The 23,269-nt window shown below is 44.2% G+C and overlaps 1 protein-coding gene across 1 annotated transcript in view; it reads right to left on the bottom strand.

Annotated features, from left to right (window-relative positions):
- Positions 1–1,894: 1,894 nt before the first annotated feature.
- The window catches only part of plcxd2 (phosphatidylinositol-specific phospholipase C, X domain containing 2), a 21,706-nt gene continuing 331 nt past the window's right edge, over positions 1,895–23,269 (bottom strand). The window contains exons 2-4 of the mRNA XM_048603291.1: positions 11,247–11,710; positions 4,864–5,105; positions 1,895–2,367 (exon numbers count right to left, since the gene is read on the bottom strand). Coding sequence (XP_048459248.1) covers positions 2,205–2,367; positions 4,864–5,105; positions 11,247–11,710 — 869 coding nt within the window. The 3' untranslated portion in view covers positions 1,895–2,204. The remainder of the gene's footprint in view (positions 2,368–4,863; positions 5,106–11,246; positions 11,711–23,269) is intronic.

Raw genomic sequence — 23,269 nt, forward strand, 5'->3', positions numbered from 1 at the left:
CATGGCCCATTCACCCTAACCTGCACATCTTTGGACTGTGGCAGCAAACCCACACAGACACGGGGAGAATGTGCAAACTCCGCACAGACAGTCGCCCAAGGGTGGAATTGAACGCGGGTCCCTGGTGCTTTGTGGGGCAGCAGTGCTAACCACTGAGCCATCATTCCGTCCTAAAATTAAAATTTAAAATTCTCATCCTTGCTTTCAAATTGCTGCATGAGCTTTGCTCTTTCTTACCTGTGTAACCTTCAAGCCCACCATCCTCTGATATACCTACCCTCCCTGAACTCACGACCCCCCATTATCATGTGCTCCACCATCGGTGTGTACATTCAGCTGTGTGGGTTCTTACCTTTCTTCCTTCAAGTATCTTTGGGGCGTTTTAATCCAGTAAAGGTGTTTTATAAATAAACATCCTTCTTGTTGTTGCTTGTAGGACATTACAGTGTTACAAAATAAAGAGTATAAAAAAAAGCATTCCTAATCGTTGTAGCATCTGCTTTTCTGATAAAACATTGACTGGAAAGCCGGCTGCAATTCCAACCTGGAAAGCCGACTTGGAACTTGTAACAGTGAATGATGAACTGAAAGACAAATGAATCTAACAACTTCTCTCACTGCCCATTAAAACATTTAATGGATCGACACAGAAAGCAACTTACTGTATATGAAAATCTAAACTTGCTTCACATTCACAGAAGTCACAATCAACAATACTCCAGAAAAACATTTACTCCTGACACTGATCCGAGGGTCCTCATTGGAGGGTCCTCAAACACGCTGGTGAGTTTATGAATGACTGACCTCCGGTTCCAGAGGTCACTGCCACTTACAGATCTGGGCAGGTCCACACTGCATCAGGAATAAAATACTGGCAATGTAGGGTGGGGGTGGGGGTGGGGAATGGGATAGGGGTTGTGGGGGGTTGTCGGGAAAGTCCTCCTTTCTCACACTCAAGGCACATCCAATCGTTTCTGTTCTGCTGGAAAGTGATTCCTCAGAGGAAAAACACCATTTCAGACAGCTCTGTATAACCGACTGTCGTATTGTTAAAAGTTGAAAGTGAATATTCCAACCACAACCGGATTAAATTAGACAGTACAAATAACAAAAACAGACCGACTTTCCTCTCAGCTCCTCCTATGCAACCCTGAGTAACATCCAAGAAAGCTGTCCCTAATTCCGTCCTGGAATGTGGGTGCCATTGGAAAGTCCTGCAGTTTTTTTGCCCGTTCCTAATATTTAACTTTAGATTTCAAAGTTCACCACCTGCCGTGAAGCTCTAGAATGCCAGGTCAATGCCTACAGCACTGTTTCACCAGCTTCCCCAATCTGCACCACAGTATAGACCTTGACCATCAGTGCACTGAGAATACAGACTAACAACAGAGGCGTCCTGATCTGATCAGACTTGAGATGGCACTGGCCAATCTAATCCCTTTTGAAGCAAATTTTACTGCTTTGCGCCACACCAACCTGACAATCATTTTATCTGTGCATCTTTGAATTAAAGCGGCTAAATAATAGTACCTGAGGTGAGGCATTCAGGCATATTGTTCCCTGTTCAGTTCTTTAGCCTTTAACTCTTGATTGTTAAAAACAACATTTTTTAACAACTTGTTTGAACATGTTATAACATACCTCCATGGCAAGCAGAGTTTGAACTAGGATCTGAACTAGGTAGGGATTTTACCACTGTCCTATCAGAACCTCATAACGTGGCTGCATATAGGTAGAAACTATAGTTAATTACAAAAAATTTTAGTCTATTTTTCACTGTAATCACAAAATACAATTTTTAAAAATACTAATTTTAAAAAGCACATTTAAAAAACAGCCTATACCTTTAATTGTTAATAATCACTGTCATTTCTAATTATAAATGTATATTAAAATCATTACATCCAAAGCCTTTTCTGTGATACATTTCTACAGCAGCCGATGGGCCTTGTCTGTATAAAGTTGTCATCCTCCAACTGTGGAGGTGCTACAGTCCTTCTGATGGAGTGCAGATATGAGATGTTTGGTCGTTCCTGTAGTAAGTGGAGATTTCAGATTTTTTTAACCTGAAATATAAAGCCAAAGGCAGTCACTAAGATGGATTTCGGAGCGGACCGAATGAGCCTAATATTGATGCATATGGTAACTAAACTCCCTGCGAGCAATTACACAAAATGATACCCTGCCCAGAATAAGAAAGTGCACTAAATTTGTTCACGTTTGCTCCTGTCATGTAGCAGCAAGTCGTTTAAGTTGATCACAGTCGTAGCAAAATCAACAAGTTCCACAAAGTCTGAGGTAATGATGTTGACACCATTGACACCAGGCTTCTGAGACTTCACCCAGTTCATTATTGTCGGCAGGTTTCTAGCAGAGAAATTAAATAGAACAGGTGAATGTTAATCATTATTGACAAACAATTAATTAACACAATTATATCTCTGAATCATACTGTCCTTGACTAACTTGGGTGATTCGCATCTGATTTTTCTTCGGTCCCTGCTCGGAATATTTCCTGAAGTTGCCTTAGAGCTCAGCTACATCTTGAAAATAGCCATCCTCAGAATCACAGGGAACAATAATCTTTGGATCTCACATAGTAATGTTGATTTGTGATTGGGGGTAGTTGTCTTTGGGATTCGAGAAGGGAGTAGTTTCGAGATTTGAGATGGCTTTTTTTGGGATTTCAGACCGTAGGGTTTTTGGGAATTGAGGTGGTCATTTGCTGGACCCTGTTATTTGTATTGTGATATTCGTTTGTTACACTTTTCTTATTTCCATTTTATTTTATTAACATATGGCACCACCTTGTGAACGGGCTCAGAACTGACAGGCTGGGATTTAAAGGTTCAATGCACGCAAGTAGCAAATCTCTCTCTCAAGGCTATACTCACCAGAGGGCTCCTGCTCATTGTATTCCTTTCACATGGACACTGTCTGAATTAAGGGTACACAATTATTTTGTTTTTCAGTATGTAATGTGGGGACTTCATTATGGTGTTCAACCTGGTGTTGATTCTCTATTAGACCCATCTGTTACGGGCTGGACCAGACTCCTCCCTCAAATATAGTAAGGAGATAGCCTAGACCCTAACTTTTATAATTATTTAAAGGTAAGGGTAAGCTGCTGTGTTCCAGATGTTATTCAATTGGTCCACCCACTGCGCTTTAAGCAAAACACACTTTATTCTTTCATCACATTTAAAATACAAACAAAAATAAAAACTGGCATAACTTTAGCTCTATTGAAATACTTAACAAGATAATATATGATTTAACCACTAATCATCAACCTGTCCAATGTAGGCAACATTCCATAACCACACCCTCAGGCAAAGGCAACTCAGCAGAACAGTTTATTCTCACGTGCTGTCTTTCTCCAATCCAGCTGAAATAAATACCAGAAAAAAAACAATCTGCCTCTTTTATTTCTAAGAGGAAAAACTGTCTAAGTCTTCACTAGCAGCATAGAGAGAGAGAGGTCTGCCTATTAACTCCAGCAGACACCTAACTCAAAATCAAACTGAAAGCAAAACCCAAAGTCCCTTGGTTCTATATGAGCCTGACTCTGCCCACTCATGCTTCTTTTGCCTATTTTTAAAAAAATCCCATTGCAGACACTTTGGTACCAGGGTGACAACACCCCTCTGCAACAGAAACAGGGCAGAACACATCTCTTCAAGGCACAGTCTCGTCACACATCTGTGTTGAGTTTATCCTGCATTCCCGACTCTTCCAGTAAAAACTGAAAGAACTGCAGATGCTGTAAATCAGGAGCATAAACTGGAAAAGCTCAGCAGGTCTTCCTTCCTCAAGGGTCACCGGACCTGAAATGTTAGCTCTGATTTTTTTCTTCACAGATGCCGCCAGACCTGCTGAGCTTTTCCAGCAACTTCTGTTTTTGTTCCAACTCTCCCAGTATTGTCCTGGTTGACTTCACACACTGAACCCCCAGAAACTCGACGTCAGCCACATTAGCAAACATTAGCACTCCTTTTGTGTTTTGCTCTGAGCACCCTCACTGTCTGTTCCACTTGCTTCTCCCCCTTTGTCAGCTGCATTATGTCCCAGCCCCTTGCAGTTCTGGAGAACAGTCATACCAGACTCAAAAGTTAATTCTGTTTCTCTTTCAACAGAAGCTGCCAGACCTGCCGAGTTTCTCCAATGTCCGCTGCTTTTAATTTTGTTTCTGGTCGTCGTCTCACCTGTGCTGCAAGTAAGGCAACTTCTCAAATTCACCTGCCTCATCTTTCGATTTCAAACCACTCTGGCCTCTCCCTAGCTGTGTAATCTCCTCCAGTCCCCCAACCCTCCGAGATCACTGTGCTCCTCCAATCCCAGCATTCCACCCCCCTCTCCGATTCCCATCACTCTGCCATTAGCGGGCCCTCTCATCACCTACCTGGGGTTGCCTTAAACTCTGGAATTCCCTTTCTCAACCTCTCCGCCTCACCTTAAAAATCGACTGCTTTGACCAACCGTTTGGTCATCTAACTGCACATCACCTCGTGAGGTGCAGCGTCAGGGTTTAGTTAACCAGCCTTTTGGCACTTTTCTCTCATATCAAAAGGTGCTAGATGAATGTAACTTGTTGTTGTGGTCAGAGATTTAATCCTATGTTTGACCAGGAGTCACCCACCTTCACCCCTCTCTGAAAAATGATGCCCCAGAGCGAAGGTTTGTAACTAAATAACAAATGGACACCAGATTTTAACTCCTCGCAAATAACGGGGAGCATGTACCCTGATTTCCACCTCAGTACGACGCCTTTCCTTGGAACACAAAACAAAGGCTATCTACCTTACTTAAGACAGTTCAGAAAAAGAATAAGGGCCTCAGAATGGAAGCAGACTGCAAACTAACCTAGCGACGAGAAAGTCGCGTAGTCCAACGATGAGCCCGCGAATCACCGTCTTGGTCTGAGGGGTGAGGATGGCCTGGGACACGTGGAAAGTCCCCCTTTTTGCCCGCTCGTTCAGGGTGGTCTCCAGAAACTGCACCAACTTCCGTGCGTCAATGGTGTTTGCCCAGGGCGCTGGCATCTGATTACCCGGCCACAGAAAGGGAAAGTCGTGGGCCATGGGATGGTGATAGAACACAAGCACCTGGTTTTGTTGCAAGCGAAGAGAATGAGAGCGTTAGGAAAACAGAGTCCCTGGCATCAAACTGGTCAGGGCATCACTCAGCTCTAACTAACTATACCAGAGCAGTAAAACACAATTCTCAGTCTGAATCTGGAAAACCAGTTGATAAAGGTTAAGGCTAGAGTCAATTTTGCACGTAATTCAACATACTGGGCATTCAATCCAGAGGCACACCTTGTTTTACAAAAAGTCAGAGAGTCGTAAAGCATGCAAACAGACTCTTCAGGCTAACCAGTCCACACCAACTATGTTCCAAAATAAACTAGTCCCACTTTGTCTGCGTTTGGCCCATATTCCTCCAAACCTTTCCTATTCTGAAATATCAAATACTTGTTAATAACCCTCTAAACGATTGCATAAACTGGCAATTCTGTGAGATCTCTATGATGTATAACTCTATGACTCTGTAAGTAATGGAGGTGGGTACAATTACAACATTTAAAAGGTATCTGGAAGGGTATATGAATAGGAAGAGTTTAGGGAGATATGGGCCAATTGCTGGCAAATGGAAGTAGATCAGTTTAAGATACCTGGTCGGTGTGGAAGAGTTGGACCAAAGGGTCTGTTTTTGTGCTGTACAATTCTATGACTTTTAATGTACCCATCGAAACTTCTTTTAAACGTTGTAACTGTACCTGCATCGAACACTTTCTCTGGCAGCTCATTCCACATACAAACCACTCTCTGTGTAAAAAAAAATTGTCCCTCACGTCTTTTTTAAATCTTTCTCCTCTCACCTTAAAAATATGCTCCCTAGTTTTGAACTCCCCCACTTTAGGGAAAGGACCTTTGCTATTTACCTGATCTATGGTCCTCATGATTTTATAAACCTCTATAAGGCTACCCCTCAACCTCCAAAGTTCCAGTGAAAAAGGTGCCAGCCTTTCCAGCCTATTTTTATATCTCAAACCCTCTATTCCTGGCAATATCATAATAATTTTTTTCTGAACCCTCTCCAATATCCTTCCCATAACAGGGTGACCAAAACTGCATACAATACTCCAGAAGAGGCCTCACTAACATCCTGTATAATCTAAACATGTCGTCCCAACTCCTATACTCAAAGGTCTGAGCAATGAAGGCAAATGTGCTAAACACCTTCTTAACCACCCTGTGTACACGTGGCACAAATTTCAAAGAATGATGTACCTGAACCCCTAGGTCTCTCTGTTCGACAACACTACCCAGAGCCCTGCAATTAATTGCATTAGTCTTGTCTTTGTTTGTTTTACTAGAACCCAACATCTCACATTTATCCAAATTAAACTCCATCTGCCACTCCTCAGCCCATTGACTCAATTAACCAGATGGGATGAAATAGTCTAGATGAGGAACATATGGAATGTTTTCAGGACAATCTCTTAGACCAGCATGTTATGGCACCAACCAGAGAGCAGGCTATACTAGACCTGGTTTTAATCAACAAAACAGGATTAATTACTAACCTTATTGTAGAAGGTCCCCCCAGTAGCAGTAACCATAATATAATTGAATTTTAAACATGGTTTAAGGGAGAGTGGGTCCAAGACATTGAATGTAAACAAGGGTAATGGTGAAAGCATGAAAACAGAACTAGCAAAAGCTGGGGAGGCAATGGCCTTGTGGTATTATTGCTACACTGTTAATTGAGAGACCCAAAGAATGCTCTGGGGATGTGGGTTCAAATCCCACCATGGTGGATGCTGGAATTTGAATTCAATAAAATATCTGGAATTAAGAGTCTACTGATGACCATGAATCCATTGCCAATTGTTGGGGAAAAACCCATCTGGTTCACTAATACCCCTTTAGGGAAGGAAACTGCCATCCTTACCTGGTCTGGCCTACATGTGACTCCAGATCCATAGCAATGTGGTTGACTTTTAGCTGCCTTCTGGACAATTAGGGGTGGGCAATAAATGCTGCCTAGCCAGCGACACCTTCATCCCGTGAGTGAATTAATAAAAGAGAATTGGTCAATTTAGGTCAAAGGATAGGTCAGTCGAAATGCAGTGGCAAACATTCAAGGGAATATTCCAGAAAGCACAGAGTAGACACGTTCCAACAAATAAGGAAAATTCTAAGGGACAAATCCGACATCCGTGATTAACTAGAAATGTCAAAGACAGTATCAAACTCAGAGAAAAGATAGGTGGTAGGACAGAGAATTGCATAGAACATAAAATACCAGGAAAGAATTACAAAAAGATTAAAAAGGAGGATAAATTAGAGTATGAAAAAAAAAGTCAGGCAAAAATATTAGGTCAGACAGGAAAAGTTAACAAAGTAAATGTTGGTCCTATAGAAAATCAAGTCCAGGGAAATATTAGTGGAAGATAAAAAGATAGCAGATGAGCTGAACAGATAATATGCGTTGATCTTCACTAAACAGAATACAATTAACAAGCTAGAAATAGCTGTAAATTAGGAACTGAAAGGGAGGGAGGAACTCAAGAAAATTATATTTCCCAGAGAAATGGTACTGAGTAAATTACTAGAACTGAGAGTTGACAAATTCCTAGTTCCTGATGGATTTTATCCTGAGGTCTTAAAAGTAGTAGCTAGTGCAATAATTGATGCATCGGTCCTAATTTTCCAAAACTCATTAGATTCAGGGAAGGTTCCTTTAGATTGGAAAATAGCTAATGGGGACTCCTTTATTCAAAAAAGGAGGGGGACAGGAAGCAGGAAACTACAGGCCAGTTAGCTTAATATCTGTCAGAGAGTGTTACGAAGGAGTGGTCAACCCCCATCTGATAATTAAAACTAAAATCCCCAGAGCAGCTGGCCTCACCTCGTAATCTGTTAAAGGAAATGTGATAAGTGGTATAACCTGCCTCTCACCCCCAATTTGTTATAAAGGGGAGGTTAAATGAAATAAACTACTCATACTCATTCTATACTCAACAAGTAACAAATTAACAGAACTACTAACAAACCAAACAATTCCCACTTAACTACTAACTATTCCTGAATAAAACAAAATTCTAATGGTATGCTGTTATAATGGGCACAGGTCCCACTTACATAAACCACATTAATAAAAAGAAAAGTTAAAGATTAATCTCTCAAAATTACAGCCAGGATAAGTCTTCCGAGATGTTCTTTGCCTTCTCTGCTGTCCGGCAGTCAGGAATGCCTTCCTCCATCGAATTGTTGTGTCAGGAATATTAGCTAAGAGTGCCGCAGTACCTTTATTTAGATGGTGTTTACTCTGAGATCTTATAAATTTCTGTGAGAGCCAGTGATTTCCTCTTTCTTTAGAGTTGATGACTGTGAGAGCTGTTCTCTTAACAGATGGTAGTTTGCTCTCATACAAATTTTCAAATGCCCTCTTCTTTTATACCTTTGATGACCGATTAATTTTTTACAGCAGGACTGGTCCAAGGTTATTAAAGCGATCAGACTTAAATTTAATTGGCTATTGGGCCTGTTTAAATTAATTGGCTAAATTCAAAAACCTGTTGTCTTGGTAAAAATGTTCCTTTGCCTGGTAACAGTATAGCCTTTTGATATGCTGTTTCAATCTCAAGATCTCTCTGTGCATCTGCTGCTGCCTCTAGGCAAATTTTTTAATCTCCAAGCCTAAAAAAAAACTTTTAAAGGAACCATGCACTCTTCCCCCTATCATTTTACAAACAAATTCTAACGTCCTGCCTTCCAATCCACAAGTACTATACCCAACTTCGCAACAAGTGAAAATGTTGGAAGCTTTTATTAAAGTCATTGTAACAGAGCATTTGGATAAGTCCAAGGTAATCAGGCAGAGCCAGCATGGTTTTGATAAAAGAAAATTATATTCAACTAATTTATTGGAGTTCTTTGAAGCAGTAACTTGTGTTGTAGATAAAGAGGATCCAGTGGGTGTACTATACTTAGATTTCAAAAAGACATTTGATAAGGTGCTACATCAAATGTTATTGGAAAAAATAAAAGCTCATGGTATAGGGGGTAACACAGGTGAACAGAAAGCAGACAGTAGGAATAAGTGGGTCTGTTTCAGCCTGGCAGGATGTGACGATGGTATGTCACAGGGGTCAGTGCTGGGCTCTCAAGGCTTTACAATATATAGAAATGACGGTGGGACTGAAGATATGGAGCTAAATTTCCTTATGAGACAGAAATAGGTAGGAAAGTGAGTTGTGAAGAGGACATAAGGAGACTACAAGTGGATACAAATCGGTTCTGTGAGTGGACAAAGTTCTGGCAGATGGAGTGCAATGTGGGAAAGTGTGAGATTGTCCATTTTGGCAGGAAGAATAATAAAGAAGCATATTATCTAAATGGTGAGAGGTTACAGAAATCAGAGATGCACAGGGATCTGAGTGTCCAGGTGTATGAATCACTGAAGGTTAGTGTGCAGGTACAGCAAGTAATCAGGGAAATTAACACAATATAATAAAACAAAGAACAGTCAATGCTGGAGATCTGAAACAAAGACAGAAAATGCTGTAGAAACTCAGCAGGTCTTGCAGCTTCTGAAGAAGGCTCACAGCACTCGAAACACTAAATTTGTTTCTCTCTCCACAAAAGCTGCCAGTCCTGCTGAGTTTCTCCAGCATCTGCAGTATTTTGCTTTTATTCAAGTTGTAAAGGAAATTGCCGTTAGACTAGGCCTACAGCAGGTAGTGAGGGAAAAACATACTCGACCTCATCCTTACCAATCTGCTGCTGCAAATGCATCTATCCACGACAGTTTAAGTAAGAGCGACCACCACATAGTCCTTGTGGAGACGAAGTCCCGTCTTCACATCGAGAGTAACCTCCATCATGTGTGGCACTATCACCGTGCTAAATGGGACAAACTTCAAACTGACCTAGCAACTCAAGACTGGGCATCCATGAGGCGCTGTGGGCCATCAACAGCAGCAGAATTGTACTCCAGCACAATCTGTAACCTCATGGCCCGGCATATCCCCCACTCAACCATTACCATCAAGCCAGGGGATCAGCCCTGGTTCAACGGAGAGTGCAGGAGGACATGTCAGTAGCAGCACCAGGTATACCTGAAGATGAGGTATCAACCTGGTGAAGTTACCAAACAGGACTACTTGCACGCCAAACAGTGAAAGCAGCAAATGATAGACAGAGCTAACCAATTTGACAACCAATGGATGAGATTTGACCAGAGAGTGCATTACTGCCCTCTAAGGGTCAATACGAGAACCACTGCTTCTTTTGATAAATGTTAATACCTTGCATTTGAGGATATAGAGTACAATTACTTGGTTGAAACAGACACAGATCTCAGCAAAGAAATAAACAATGTGAATATCAGGAGGCCATTACTAGACTGGTAAACCAGGGTTGATCCCCTGGCTTGATGGTAATGGTTGAGTGGGGGATATGCCGGGCCATGAGGTTACAGATTGTGCTGGAGTACAATTCTGCTGCTGTTGATGGCCCACAGCGCCTCATGGATGCTCAGTCTTGAATGACTAGATCTGTGTGAAGTCTGTCCCATTTAGCACGGTGATAGTGCCACACAACACAATGGAGGTTATTCTCAATGTGAAGGTGAGACGTCTTCTCCACAAAGACTGTGCAATGGTCACTCTTACCGATACTATCATGGACAGATGCATCTGTAACTGGCAGATTAGTAAGGATGAGGTCCAGTATGTTTTTCCCTCTTGTTGGCTCCCTCACCACCTGCTGCAGACCCAGCCTAGCAGCAATGTCCTTTGGGACCCGACCAGCTCGATCAGTAATACTGCTGCTGAGCCACTCTTGGTGGTGGACATTGAAATCCCACACCCAGAGTACATTTTGCATCCTTACCATCCTCAGTGCTTCCTCACGTGTTGTTCAACATGGAGGAATACTGATTCATCAGCTGAGGGAGGACGGTATGAGGTAATCAGCAGGAGGTTTCCTTGCCCATGTTTAACCTGAAGCCATGAGACTTCATGGGATCCGGAATCAATGTTGAGGACTCCCTAGGCAACTCTCTCTCAGCTGTGCCACCGCGTTCGGTGGGCCTGTCCTTAGTAAGACCATAACACCAGAAGAAATAGGAGCAGGAACCCGGTTGGTCCTATATCCGGCAACTATCATGGGTGATCCCACAGCTGACGGATTTGACACAACATCGGTATTGGGATGGGACCTTGGAGCACTAACCTGATACTTATGTTCCCATAAATACTGCAGCGTTATTTCCTCCACCAGGTTAGCTCGACAGAGTTTGGACCCGAAGGTGTTTCTAAGCATCTGGATAAGGTATTCGTGGTTTGAGCCCTCCATTTCGTAGTAGTGGTTGAAATCGAGGAAAACCACCTCTTTGGGGTGAGCTGTCAAGAAATTGTCAATCTCGATCAGACCATCGTGAACCTTGCTGCCAAATAAACCATGGATGAAATAAAGTTCCTGGCTGTCCCCGGGTTTGGTGGAAACGCGGAGGTCAAAATAACGGATACCGGCCTCTAGCTGCTCCCGAAAAGTCAAGCTTTGTGTCACCGACCATCTCTTCATCATCTTCTTCCAGGAGGACCGGAAAATTCCAGCCATGTGCCTGACCACAACCGGCTGGTCCGGGCCCACTGGGGATTTTTCGTCGATCCAAAAGCTAAAGGAATTGTGAGATCCTGCAAAAAGAGAAGTGGAACGGGAAATGGTTAGATTATGATTCTTAAAGGACACTTCTCTCGCTCCCAATCTCAATGTCACACCGTGAGCTCGTTATTAAGCTGAGGTCCCACCAACCTGACAGGAACACAAAGTCGGGGCAGTGACAGGGACATGTTCCACAGTGAGCCCTCTGGTGGTCCAGGCATTGTGACGGTTGACATAGGGAAACGAAATGGGAACATGTTGACATCACAGTTTACAAGAGCTGGCATTGACAGAAAGGTGTGGCCAAGAATTGGTGCCAGATTCCACATCGCATTTGTCCTGCGTTGTCTGTGACAGTTCAGCAAACCGACCCCTGACCTTGCGAAGTCTGGGAGTGGTTAACAGTTAGTGGAGGAGATCGTTCAGCCCATCTAGCATGCCTGCTGCATCCATGGAGACAGAGCCCAAAAGCCAGCAAGACAGGTGGATGTGTGGGGGGTGGATGTGTGGGGGGTTGATAGAGGGGAAACACGATCTCCGACCATCCCGCGACGCCGATTCTCTGAGCTGCCCTCCTGCTGAGAATGTTCTGGAAGTCGGAGTGTTTCTGACGCTGCTCTGTGCAATGTATTTCTTAGCTTGGGACTTCTGGCTCATTTCACCACCCAATGTAAAGAGCTATCTCCAGCTACAATCTAAACTACAAGTTGATCCCAAACTGAAAGGACCTCTGCATGTGCAGCAGTATAACTGCTGTCCGCTCCATGATCAAATTCAAAGGGAGAGTACATCCTAGTTGAAAGTCAGAATAACTTTGAAAATATGGTGCTAAATGTAAAGTAGAAAGGATGGCATTATCATCAGTAAGGATTGGTTCATTCATGTTTCATTTAGTTCACAGACTTAGAGAATCATTATCATTGAATCATTCAGTGCAGAATAGGCCCTTCAGTCCATCAAGTCTATACTGTCAAAAATATACTACTATCCACCTTCTACTACTATTACCCCACCTTCCTACATTAGGCCCACAGCCTTGAAGGTTATGACATTCCAAGTGTAACTTTTTGGAAGTTGTGAGGTTCCCACCTCAGCTCCCCTCCCAGGCAGTGTATTCCAGATGCTGACAGCACCATCAGCCTGGATTTCACTTTTATTCATTCACAGGATGAGGGCTTTGCTGGCCAGGCAGCATTTATTGCCCATCCCTAATTGCCCAGAGGGCAGTTAAGAGTCAACCACATTGCTGTGGGTCTGGAGTCACATGTAGACCAGACCAGGTAAGGATGGCAGTTTCCTTCCCTAAAGGGCATTAGTGAACCAGGTGGGTTTTTCCGACATTTGACAATGGATTCATGGCCATCATTAGACTCTTAATTCCAGATATTTATTGAATTCAAATTCCACCATCTGCCATGGCAGGATTCGAACCCAAGTCTCCAGAATGTTACCTGGGTCCTCTGGATCAACAGTCAAGTGATAATACCACTAGGCCATCGTCTCCTCAATTTCCCAGACATATCGCTCTATAAGTATCAAGGCAGCTTTGCTTCAGCACTAAGAGCTTGTAGACACAGTGGAGATTGACACGGGAACTATTTGTATCAGCTTAAAGACACAGTCCTGCTGGGAACGTCTGTTTAAACCAGCAGCTAAGGTCAAACCCCAGAAAGAACTTAGTTCACCGAATCTGCTGGATCTGGATCTACACAAAGTGCTGCTCCCAAGACACTCCAGACCTCAGCAGTTGCTCTGTCAGAGTCTGCAGCATCTTTTCTGAACAAGATCCACTGCCAACATCCTGCGGACCAAGGCATAGGAAACACAGCAAGTCTCTCACAGGTTCCCTGGGACCGACCCCATCTGGTGAATGGCAGGTTTTGAGCTCCTACAGTGACAGTGATCCTTGTACAGTGACGGGCCCCCTGTGCAGCCAACCTCTTCCACAGGGGCCCAATACAAACCCTGTATTCACTTGTGGAGACACACAAACAATGCTGTACATTCCTGAGAAGTGACTGAACGGGATGGGAGGGGGGACAAATCATCTTCATTCAACAGCTGAAGAAGCAGTTACCTAGCTCTGCTCATTGGGTAATTGAATAACTGACAGTTTGTTGTGAATCTGATAATAAACCATAATATTGCAGAAATATTACTGTACTATTACATTATAGAATCTCATACTTCAAATGGAGTCATACAGCACAGAAACAGACCTTTTAGTCCAACTCGTCCATGCTAACCAAATATCCTAAATTAACCATCCCATTTGCCAGCATTTGGCCTGTATCCCTCTAAATCCTTCCTATTCATATACCCCTCCAGATGCCTTTTAAATGTTGTAACTGTACCAGCCTCCACCACTTCCTCTGGCAGCTCATTCTATACACGCACCACCTTCTGTGTGAAAAAGTTGCACTTCAGGTCCCTTTTAAATCTTTCCCCTCTCACCTTAAACCTATGCCTCTCTAGTTTTGGACTCCCTTACCCTGTGGAAAAAGGCTTTGTGTATTCACCTTATCCATGCCCCTCATGATTTTATAAAACTCTATCAGGTCAACCCTCAGCCTCCGACACTCCAGGGGGAAACAGCACCAGCCTATTCAACCTCTCCCTATAGCTCAAACCCTCCAACCCTGGCAACATCTTTGTAAATTTTTTCTAAACTTTTTCAAGTTTTCCGTTTAGTATATGAACTGCGTTATTGTGCAGTCTACAAGTGGATCTGGTTGGGGAAGAGGTTGAGGTATTTGGAATCCTTCAGCAAAGACCTCAAGCAAGATTCGAAGTAAGCATGAAGAAAGACAACTTAGAACCTGAATATTAGCCTGATAAAGTATTTGACTATCATGAAACAAAGTGTTTAACTAGCATTCAGTGAGTCTTCTGCAGGCATCTATACCTGCATAGCTGTACTGCTCTGGTCTGCAAGTTTCCCTCCGAGTCACTCATCATCCCAACTTGGAAATGTATCTCCATTCCTTCATTATCACTGGGTCAAAATCCTCAAACTCCCTCCCTAACAGCATTGTGCATGTCTCTACAGCTCATGGACTGCAGTGTTTCAAGAAGGTAGCTCACCACCTCCTTCTCCTGGGCCTCGCAAGTGACAACCATATTCCATCAATGAATAAAAAAGCTCTTTGAAGCTATCACTCTTCAGGCCGATGATAAAATTCTCGCAACGCTCAGCTAAGTTTATTGACCATGATCAATAACAAAGCCTACACTTATATAGCGCCTTCAGTGCAGGAAAATAAACCAAAAATGCTTCACAGGAGTATAAACAAAAGTCCACGCAAGCCACTTAAGGAGATATTAGGAGTGACCAAAAACATAATCAGGTTGGTTTTAAGAGCAATGGGGAATAACAGTGAGATTTAGGGAAAGAATTTTAAAGTTTGGGCCGCAGACAACTGATGGTATTGCTGCCAGTGATGAGGTAAAGGAAGTGGAAGGTGACACCAGGACGATGGTGGTCTTCTTGAAGTAGGTGGGAACCTCACATCGAAGTAAGGACAGGTTAAAGATGTCAGCGAATACTCCCACCAGCTGGTCCACGCAGGATCTGAGCGCACGGCCAGGGACTCCATCTGGGCCAGTCGCTTTCTGTGGGCTCGCCCTCAAGAAGGCCAATCTGAAGTCTATGGCAGTAGCCATGGCTGCAGGTGCACTCGAGGCTGATGGGATAGGTGACATCATTCCACTGACTTTCTGTTCAAATCAAGCGTAGAATGCATCGAGCTCAACGGGAAGGGGTGCATTGCTGTCAGCGATTCTACTCGGCTCTGCTTTATAGCCTGTTACATCGTGTAAGCCTTGCCACAGTCAACATGTGTTCGTGTGGTTAGTCTGGGATTTAAGAACTGCTTCTTCCCCACTGTTATCAGACTTATTTATTAGAGTTGATCTTTCTCTGCACCTTCTCTGTAGCTGTAACACTATATTCTTCATTCTGTTCTATTACCTTGATATACTTAGGTATAGTATGGTTTGTCTGAATAGCACGCAAAACAATACTTTTCACTGTATTTCGGTACATGTGACAGTAATAAATCAAACCAAATCAAATGAAATCAACGGTTAGAGAGGAGGGAAGAGGAGTCTTCAGAGGGTTCAGGGGATGGATGATAGTAGGGACTCAGTAAATGGCCAACATGACAGAGGGATTTGAGGGACATCCTGAAAAAACCCCACTGACTTGTGGAGACCTGCAGACTGGGTGACTGACTGAAAAGGAGAAGTCCTCTTCAGAAACACACTCATCAAACTGAGGGAACTTCATCAAAATGTGCAGAGGCACAGTTGAGGCACTGGAGGGAGCAGGAGACTCAGACTAGAGGTGTGGCCGGACAGAGAGATGATGTGGGTCAACCAGCACATAGGGTAATTGGCAAACGGGAGGCAATGCAGTCCAGGAACAGGAGCAGCACAGATTTGCTTGGTTTGTGGAGGGCAGTGGAATAGCATCTAGGCATTTTCAAAATGTACTTAGTTCAGCATGTATTGTCATTCATCTGAAATACCTCCCATCTGTAATATGGGGACAATGAACAGAGACAATGGGGGACAAAGTACAATGGGACCTTGTTCAGATGGGTCAATGGCCTGAGGAGTGGAGGATGGAGTTTAATTTAGATAAATGTGAGGTGTTACATTTTGGAAAGTCAAATCAGAGCAAGACTTATACACTTAATGATAGGGTCCTGGGGAGTTTTGCTGAACAAAGAGAACTTGGGATGCAGGTTCATAGCTCCTTGAAAATGGAGTCACAAGTAAATAGGATAGCAAAGAAAGCGTTTGGTACGCTTGCCTTTATTGGTCAGTACATTGAGTATAGGAGTTGGGAGGTCATGTTGCGGCTGTACAGGGCATTGGTTAGGCCACTGTTGAAATACTGCCTGCAATTCTGGTCTCCCTGCTACACAAAGGATGTTGTGAAACTTGAAAGGGTTCAAATAAGATTTACAAGGATGTTACCAGGGTTAGAGGGTTTGAGTCATAGGGAGGGGCTGAAAAGGCTGGGCTGTTTTCCCTGGAGCATCAGAGGCTGAGGGGTGACCTTAAAGAGGTTTATAAAATCATAAGGGGCATTGATAGGGTGATTCCCCAGGGTAGGAGAGTCCAAAACTAGAGTGCATAGATTTAAGGTGAGAGGAGAAAGATTTAAAAGGGACCTAAGGGGATTAATGTACAAGATTAAAGTGCATGGGATTAGGGGCAGTGTATTGAGATGGATAGGAAACTGGTTGGCAGAGAGGAAACAAAGAGTAGGAATTAATGGGTCCTTTTCAAATTGACAGGTAGTAACCAGTGGGGTGCCACAGGGATCGGTGCTGGGACCCTAGTTATTCACAATATATATTAATGATTTGGATGAACAAAAGGTAACGTCTCCAAGTTTGCAGATGATACCAAGTTGGGTGGGCGGGTGAACTGTGATGAAGAAGCAGAGATCTTTCAGCATGATCTGGACAGGTTGGGTGAGTGGGCAAACCAATGGCTGATGCAGTATCATTTGGATAAATGTGAGGTTACTAACTTTGGAAGCAAAAACAAGAGGACAGATTACTACCTGAACGGCTGTAAATTGGGAGAGGGGAGTGTGTAGCAGGACCTGGGTGTCCTTGTACACCAGTCACTGAAGGTAAGCATGCAGGTGCAGCAGGCGGTAAAGAAAGTAAATGGTATGTTGGCTTTCATTGCGAGAGGTTTCAAGTACAGGAGCAGGGATGTGTTGTTGCAGTTGTATAGAGCCTTGGTGAGGTCACACCTAGAATATTTTGTGTAATTTTGGTCTCCTTTTCTGAGGAAGGATGCTCTTGCTCTTGAGGGAGTGCAGCGAAGGTTTACCAGGCTGATTTCGGGGATGGTGGGACTGACGTATGAGGAGAGATTGACAAGGTTGGGATTGCTTTCGCTAGAGTTCAGATGAATGAGGGGAGATCTCATAGAGATTTATAAAATTCTAACAGGGCGAGACAGGGTAGATGCAGGGAGGATGTTCCCGATGGTGGGTGTGTCCAGAACCAGGGGTCACAGTCTGAGGATTCAGGGTAGACCATTTAGGACGGGGATAAGGAGATATTTCTTCACCTGAAGAGTGTGGAATTCATTACCGCAGGAAGTAGTTGATGCCGAAACATTGAATGTATTCAAGAGGTGACTAGATACAGCACTTGGGGTGAATGGGATCAAAGCTTATGGGGAGAAAGCAGTATTAGGCTATTGAGTAGAACGGTCAGCCATGAAGAATGGTGGAGCAGGCTGAAAGGGCCAAATGGTCTCCTCCTGCTCCTATCTTCTATGTTTCTATATTCCTATGTTTCACGCAGAGGGTGGTGTGTGTATGGAATGAGCTGCCAGAGGAAGTGGTGGAGGCTAGTACAATAACAATATTTAAAAGGCGTCTGGATGGGAATATGATTAGGAAGGACTTAGAGGGATATGGGCCAAATGCTGGCAAATGGGACTAGATTAATTTAGGATACCTGGTTGGTATGGACGAGTTGGACCAAAGGGTCTATTTCCATGCTGTATGACTTTATGACCCCATGAACTCACATACTGGTGGAAAAAGGTGCTCGTTTTGTGAAGAATCAATATGTAAATGAACTGCACAAATGAAAAATCTAATGCAGAATGGAAATGTTTTTCTCTTTAATTCATTCATGGGGATGTGGGCATCGCTGCTAAGGACAGTGTTTGTTCTTGCCATCCCTAATTGCCCTTAAGAGGGCATTTAAGTTGCTGTGGATCTGGAGTCACATGGAGGCCAGCCTAGGTGAGCCTGGGGGCTTCTTTCCCTAAAGGACAGTATCTAAGGGACAATAGGAGCAGGAGGAGGCCACTCAGCCCCTCGAGTCTGCTTTATCATTCAATAAGATCATGAACTGATGTGATTACTCCATATTCCTGCTCTCCCCCAATAAACGTTCTCCTCTTGTTTATCAACAACCTATATACTGCTGCCTTAAGATGATTTAAACACTCTGTTTCCACCACATTTTGAGGCACAAGAGTTCCAAAGACTCACCACCCTCGGTGAGAAACATTTTCATCTCATCTCTGTCTTAAATGAGCAACGCTTTAATTTTAAACGATGACCCCCAAGTTCTAGATTCTCCCACGAGAGGAAACATTCTTTCCACATCCACCTGGTCAAGTCCCCTCAGGATCCTTAACGTTTCAATTAAGTCACCTCTGACTCTCCTAAACCATAGAGGATATAGGCCTCACCTGTCTAACCTTGCCTCATAAGGCAATCCACTCATTCCAGATATTAGTCTGGTGAAGTTTCTCTGTCTCCAATGCATTAACATCTGTCTTTAGTGAACCAGCTGTTTGTTTATAATGATATCAGAGTCATCAATGAGGCTGGTTTTAAAAAGACAGATTATAAATTTGTGAAATTTAAATTGCATCTTCAATTCCATGGCGGGATCACAGAGCTGTAGCCTGAGTCTCTAGTTTTACTGGTCCAGTGATATTACTGCTCCACCACCATCCCATTCCTGTGATGGTTGGTAAATGAGGTGTACCCAGTTAGACCCATCCAGTTTGATGGGTTCTTAGATGACAGACAATCTGCAGACTCTGCTATTTTGAGGGTCACTGGTGCTTGATGGATTAAATTGATGAGATTTTTGGAGATTTATGCGCTCTTCCTGACTCCGCTCAGTGGGTCCTCCTGGAGCCTCCTGATTCGTCCAGTGCCTTCCCACAATCCATCTTCTCCATTTTGGCCAGCCACATGATGGGGATACCCATGAGCCAGCAAGATATTTGACCTCTCCTGGTATCCTTTCAGGACATTGCTCATAACTGCTTCAGAAACCTCAGGGGCCCTCAATCAACAACGAATGGTCCAGAAGGCCCTTGTAACTGGCCCAACATGGCAGGATCCCTGGCTGCCACCCTCTGAGGATGCAATTTTCAAATCCCCTCCCCCGTCACCACTGGAAATTGAACATCTAGCCCTGTGTGTTGATGTGGGCTGCTAAGACAGATAATTAAGAAGAGGGATGTTTGTGTGGTACCTGTTCTATCTTTCATTGGCCCTAGTTTTCTTAGTAAATTGAGATTGAGTGGGTATCTTATGCTCGGGTTCTTTCTGCCCGACTCTCTTCCCTTAACCCTTTGATAAAGCCATTGTATGTATGGTTTGCATTCTGATACACTGGTACTGCTCAAGCACTTCCATAGTTTTCTTTTGTATTCATTCACAGGATGGGGACATCACTAGCTAGCATTTATTGCCCATCCCTTAAGAGTCAACCACATTGCTGTGGGTCTGGAGTCACATGTAGGCCAGACCAGGTAAGGATGGCAGTTTCCTTCCCTAAAGGACATAAGTGAACCAGATGAGTTTTTCCCCAACAATGGTCACCATTAGACTCTAATTCCAAATTTTTTTCTATTGAATTCAAATTCCACCATCTGCTGCAGCGGGATTTGAACCTGGGTCCCCAGAACATTGCCTGGGTCTCTGGATTAACAGTCCAGTGATGATATCACTAGGCCATCGCCTCCCCAATTTCTCAAACATACTCTAATTGTCTAAAGGTTCTCGGCGCCTTCCCGGATGCTCCTCCTGTGCTTTGGATGGTCTTGGGCCAGTGTTTCTGTGGGAATGCTGTACTTCCCCAGTGAGGCCTGGAGGATATCACTGAAGCGCTTCCTCTGTCCACCTGGGGTTCCCCTGCCTTTTCAAAGCTGGGAGCGGAGCACCTGCTCAGGGAGTCTCGTGTTGGTCATGCGGACGACGTGCCCAGCCCATCACAGCCGCTCAAGGGTGGTCAGTGATGGAAACTTTCTTCCCAGGTCCTTCCAAGGAGCTGCCCGGAAAGTTGCCACCCAGGTTGATAGGGTTGTTAAGAAGGCATACGGTGTGTTAGGTTTTATTGGTATAGGGATTGAGTTTCGGAGCCATGAGGTCATGTTGCAGCTGTACAAAACTCTGGTGCAGCCGCACTTGGAGTATTGCATACAGTTCTGGTCGCCGCATTATAGGAAGGATGTGGAAGCATTGGAAAGGGTGCAGAGGAGATTTACCAGGATGTTGCCTGGTATGGAGGGAAGGTCTTATGAGGAAAGGCTGAGGGACTTGAGGCTGTTTTCGTTAGAGAGAAGAAGGTTAAGAGGTGACTTAATAGAGACATACAAGATGATCAGAGGATTAGATAGGGTGGACGGTGGGAGCCTTTTTCCTCAGATGGTGGTGGCTAGCATGAGAAGACATAGCTTTAAATTGAGGGGTGATAGATATAGGACAGATGTCAGAGGTAGGTTCTTTACTCAGAGAGTAGTAAGGGCGTGGAATGCCCTGCCTGCAACACTAGTAGACTCGCCACCTTTAAGGGCATTTAAATGGTCATTGGATAAACATATGAATGATAATGGAATAGTGTAGGTTAGATGGGCTTCAGATTGGTTTCACAGGTCGGCGCAACATCGAGGGCTGAAGGGCCTGTACTGCGCTATAATGTTTTATGTTCTTTGTTCATAGCTCCCCGCAGCAAAGTAGCAGCAGATTCCAACATGACTGCCACCTTGCCATTTGGAGCTGGTGCCAGGCAGACAGCCCACACCTCCTGGAAGCACTGGGTAACTGAATGCACAGCTCGTCCCTTGACCAATCAAGACACTGACTGTTCAATTTATCAGCCTTTTCGTCTTCTTTCAACAAGACGAAACACAACCCAGTTCACACCATGTCATTGCGATTGAATTAAAGCAGTCCCCACTCATTTTGTTGAATATATCACAGCAGGTGGTTAACTGCTTCAATGACATGACTCAATATGGGATTGAGCTAATCTCATTCCTAATCAGCTCTGACAACAACAAATCTGCCATTACCAAAAGTAGTTTCAATTTGACAGTCAATGACCAGGGCAATTAGGAAGCATATCTGAGGGAGTGGAAACATTTCTCTTGATGGGAGCAACTTTATCGCACATCACACACAAAAAAAGCTAATACCTGCAACATCACTTTCAGACCTTTCATTATCGAGGCTGGGTCATTAGGCACATTCAAGGCTGAGATAGACTATATTTAATCAGTAAAGGGAATCGAGAGTTACGGGGAAAAGCCAGGAAATTGGAGTTGATTTTCATCAGATTAGCCATGATCTCACTGAATGGCAGAGCAGGCTTGAAGTGCCAAATGGCCTACTCCTGCTCCTATGTTTTACGGTCTTAAGAGAAAAACACAGACACACATTACAGAGACACACAGGATCACACTGTACAGAGACACACAGGATCACGCTGTACAGAGACACACAAGGTTACTCAGTACAGACACACAGGGTCACACTATACAGAGATACAGGAAGTCAGACTGTACACAGGTACAGAGACACACAGGGTCACACTGTACAGAGACACAGGAGGTCAGACTGTACAGAGACACACAGGGTCACACTGTACAGACATACAGGGTCACACTGTACAAAGACACAGTGACACACAGGGTCACAATATACAGGGACACAGAGACACACAGGGTCACACTGTAGAGACACGCAGGGTCACACTGTGTAGGGACACACGGGGCCAGATTGTACAGAGACACACAGAACGCAGGGATCACAAATGACAGATATTGAGAAGGGTCCCATGGTACACATAGACCCAAAGTTCACACTGTAGAGAAGAAAAAACTCATCAAATGGAGTGACGTTGTTTGATGCAGTTGTGCAATATCAAAAAGGTCCTGAGCCTAATTGCAGAAAAGCAGGGCGTGTCCTGTTGCGGTCACACTTCAGCTGCTTGTTTGGAGTGGTACTGGAGGCCGGGACCAGTGAGGTGCCGCCTCAGTGAGAGATTCGAGACTGGACTGAGGCTTGGACTGCTGGAAAGGGGATCACAGTCCTGTGGGAATCATACCCATGTGAGACCAGACTGGCAAAGGATGGTGCAGGAATTGAACACCCCCATGGGATGGCCAAGGCAGTACCTCAATGCAGTGGTTGACCTGGATCAAGAATTCAGAGCAGGTGGTTCTGAACATGCAGGGCACTCAAAATCACGCATTTAGTTAACACAAAACGCTGACAATCACTTGTTCAGTGCTACAACACTCTCACTCCCATGTTCTGTAGCGAGTAACTCCCCTCCTGACTCCCCAAAACCTGTCTACCATCTAATGTACAAGTCAGGAGTGTGATGGAATACTCCCCACTTGCCTGGATGAGTGCAGCTCCAACAACACTCAAGAAGCTTGACACCATCCAGGACAAAGCAGCCCCCGCTTGATTGGCACCACATCCTCAAATGTTCACTCCCTTCTCCACACAGTGAGAGCAAGGTTTTCCCAGCACCCCCCACCTCCACCCCGCAGTGTACAGACACTTGCCCTTTTGTGAGACACCCTGCCCCCCCAGGTGACACTGCTGTGCACAGGCAGATCCCAGTCCTGGGACACCCACTTCCCAGTTGCAAAACACCCCAAGCCGCTCCCCCAGGATGCATGGATGAATCCCAGTCCCGGATCTCCCCCCACCAGCTGTGAAACACCCCAAACACCCCTCCCAGGGTGCACAGGCAGATCCCAGTCCAGAATCTACCCCCACACACACA

Source organism: Rhincodon typus, chromosome 11 (assembly GCF_021869965.1).
Source record: "Rhincodon typus isolate 14 chromosome 11, sRhiTyp1.1, whole genome shotgun sequence".
NCBI lineage: Eukaryota > Metazoa > Chordata > Chondrichthyes > Orectolobiformes > Rhincodontidae > Rhincodon > Rhincodon typus.